We start from the raw sequence: 2,960 nt of genomic DNA on the forward strand, positions 1-2,960 counted from the left end.
TTGTGAGCATTAAAGAAGCTTTTGAGAAAACTATGAGACAATACAATTGTGAGTTTGCTTTTGTCCTCAACCGTGCTTCCAATCTTCATCTTGTTGAGGTTTGTTTCAGGGAGGGCAAAATATATATTTTTATATTTACATAAAGGAAAAAAGTTTGGATTAGAAAATGACATGTTTACCCTTGTAATGAAAAGTTGTGTTTCAATTTTGGTCCTTATTTTTGAGGTTCTTGTAAAGGTTTTGGTCCTTGAGTATAGCTGATTTTTTCCACTTTGGACCCAAAAATAGTCATTTTCGTTGGAGAAGAGGCCAAATATGCAAAAAGGAAACTGTAGGGACGAAAAGAAAAAAGAAATCTATATTTAGGGACTAACAATTGTAGTTGGTTCAACTGAAGACTTTGATCCTTCAAAAGGCAAGACTTTAGTTGACCTTCTAGTCCTTGTTGTTTCACTTTGTTGTGATTTTGGTCCCTCTTACTCGCACCGTTAGTAAAATGACAATTTTACCCCTAGCCCCTTTCTTATAAACCAAAAAAAAAAAAGCAAACCATAACTTACTTGTGTAAAAATTCAAGACCCCCTACAGCTCTTGATTCAGTTCCCATCAATTCAATTAATCCTTCCCATTCCTGCATATATATATATATATATATATATATATATATATATATATATATATATATATATATATATACGTAAGGTATTAATAAAAATCATACATACATACATACATACATACCTACATACATACATACATACATACATAAGTGAAGAGATCTTTCACTTAAAAGCATATAACCACTTCAGAAGTTGTAGGTCTAGTTGATGGTGGTTGAGTGCACATCAATGCTATCTTGATGATCTCCACAACATGTTCTACTGCATATTCACTAGGATCTAGTTTCTCATCCATTAAATTCAGATGCGCTCCACTCTCATGTAGATCACGTGCCTATCATACACATAACAACAGAAAGGCTAGTAAGAACTTCTCACCTAAGCTTAAGGTCTCACTGAATACAAAATAAATCATTGAGTGTTTGAGATACCTTCATCATTAAAACCATAAATGAAAAGAACGGGTTGAATGAACCACCCCTTAATTATGAGATACTTACATGATCAAGGAGATTTTGAGTGACTAATTGGTAGTCAACATCCTTGTATCTCTTTCCACTAATGATTTCTAGGACCACCACACCAAAGCACCTACAAAAGTCACGATTTCATCTCTAGGCAGGAATGGGAATGGGAATACAGAAGGAGGAGCTGAGAGGTGGAGGGGAAACACAGACCAAGTGGGGCCCAGCTGGGTTGCAACTAATATTACCCTCACCAATGTCCGGTAACTCCAGTTGTGGGGGCCGCATGTACCCAGCAACCAATGGCACGCATAGGATTGAAATCTCTATTCGTGAACCTGTATACATTAAGTTTATTTTTAGACAACAAGGTTTCGAAATCAAGATATAAAATTTATTAATTTATTAAATGTTGAGATATTGAAAGAGGATTTGGATTATAAAAGGTTAGTAGTACCTTGCTTTGTGGAGAGAGGTGCATGGCCTCGCTTCCTCCCAGCAATCATCCAGTTTTCAGAATTTGCGTTTATTTCATATACTACCTCATCCTGTTCGCAAATCAAATATATGATTTAACATTTAAGTCATTTTTACTTTTTTATTGCCAAAAAAAAAAGTAAAAATTTTAGAAACTTACGTATTGTTCGTCCTCGAGATACTTCAACCTTTCAACTCGCCACTTCATAGTAAAAAGTTGGCCGACTCTAAGGCCTTCTGGAGGAAGGGGAAGAAAACCAACTGCCAAACAAGGTTCCAACACTGGTCTTTGTAAAACAAGAGCACTCTTAAAAGTCAACATCTGTGAAGACTCATCCTCAAACATAGGAGTATGCGATCCATGATTTCTATCCCCAGATATTTTATATTTTATATTTAATATCGTATCACTATCAGGATTCATATCTTTCGCTTCATCTGTAAAAAAAAAAAAGAGAGATTGATTATTTTTTCTAAAGATGAGTGATAAAATGAGAAATAAAATAATGCTTGCCATTTGTGGGTAGGGATATAGTGAACAAGATTCCGGCTCTTGATGTAGAAGGAACTACAAGTGGAAAGAAGGCGGATGTTGGTCTTCCATTACTTTGACTTTCACCAGCAAGGGTAAAACCGTCTTTTAGGTCCAGCCAAGAATCGTGTATGGTTAAGTTAGCCTTCACTTGTGAGTGGAGTATCACCTGGGAATGTGAGTAAATAATTATTATTATTTTTTTTTTGCATTTAACCCTAACAAGACTTGAGATCAATATACCTGCAAAAGCAAGGTGCCATCACTGCATTTATCTGCTACACGTGTGCTGACATGGAATGGGTTGGTGAAGTGAACAGCTATAGTCCTACAAATAATGGCAAAAATGTTCAGGTGCTACATAACCACTATTCCTGCAAAGATTTAACATTGGTTATTGAAAATTTACTTTAATCAAATTGAATTAGTAGTTAAGTTATATGTACTTTTAAACATACAAAGTCCCTGAGAATTTTGTGCTAAGATGAGTCGTATCTTCTGGTAGCAGTCTTATAAGCCCAACATTTGCTATTTTTTGCTGCAATTCTCTATCAAGTAGAATGTTGCTAGTTCTTATATCTGTATGGATGATTGGAACATGGTACTTTTCATGTTGATATGAAAGACCCCCTGCTTCCTGTAAGAAAATCTTTCTGGTACCCATATATAAAAGAGCTTGATCGTCAATGTGGAAAGGGACAGCTAGCTGTTGAATTACCACTCTTATGGTCTGAATCTGAGCTCAATTATCTACAGGAAGTCCAATAAAGGTATATATATGTTCCTATCCTAAGTTTTGAATTTAAGAATAGACACCCCTGTGTTGTTGAATATAACAAACACATGACACATACATCCCTCCTATCA

At 35.4% G+C, this 2,960-nt stretch overlaps 1 protein-coding gene across 1 annotated transcript; it reads right to left on the reverse strand.

The window, feature by feature from the left end:
• Positions 1 to 1,190: 1,190 nt before the first annotated feature.
• On the reverse strand, positions 1,191 to 2,567 carry LOC111889194 (trafficking protein particle complex II-specific subunit 130 homolog). The gene is made up of 5 exons (XM_023885333.3): positions 2,337 to 2,567; positions 2,076 to 2,262; positions 1,722 to 1,999; positions 1,542 to 1,632; positions 1,191 to 1,422 (listed from the first exon to the last, which is right to left on the reverse strand). Exons 3-5 carry the CDS (start codon positions 1,983 to 1,985, stop codon positions 1,235 to 1,237), a joined length of 543 nt encoding a protein of 180 aa, XP_023741101.2. The 5' UTR covers positions 1,986 to 1,999; positions 2,076 to 2,262; positions 2,337 to 2,567; the 3' UTR covers positions 1,191 to 1,234.
• Between the last annotated feature and the right edge of the window lie 393 nt (positions 2,568 to 2,960).

This window comes from Lactuca sativa, chromosome 4 (assembly GCF_002870075.4).
Source record: "Lactuca sativa cultivar Salinas chromosome 4, Lsat_Salinas_v11, whole genome shotgun sequence".
Taxonomy (NCBI): Eukaryota; Viridiplantae; Streptophyta; class Magnoliopsida; order Asterales; family Asteraceae; genus Lactuca; species Lactuca sativa.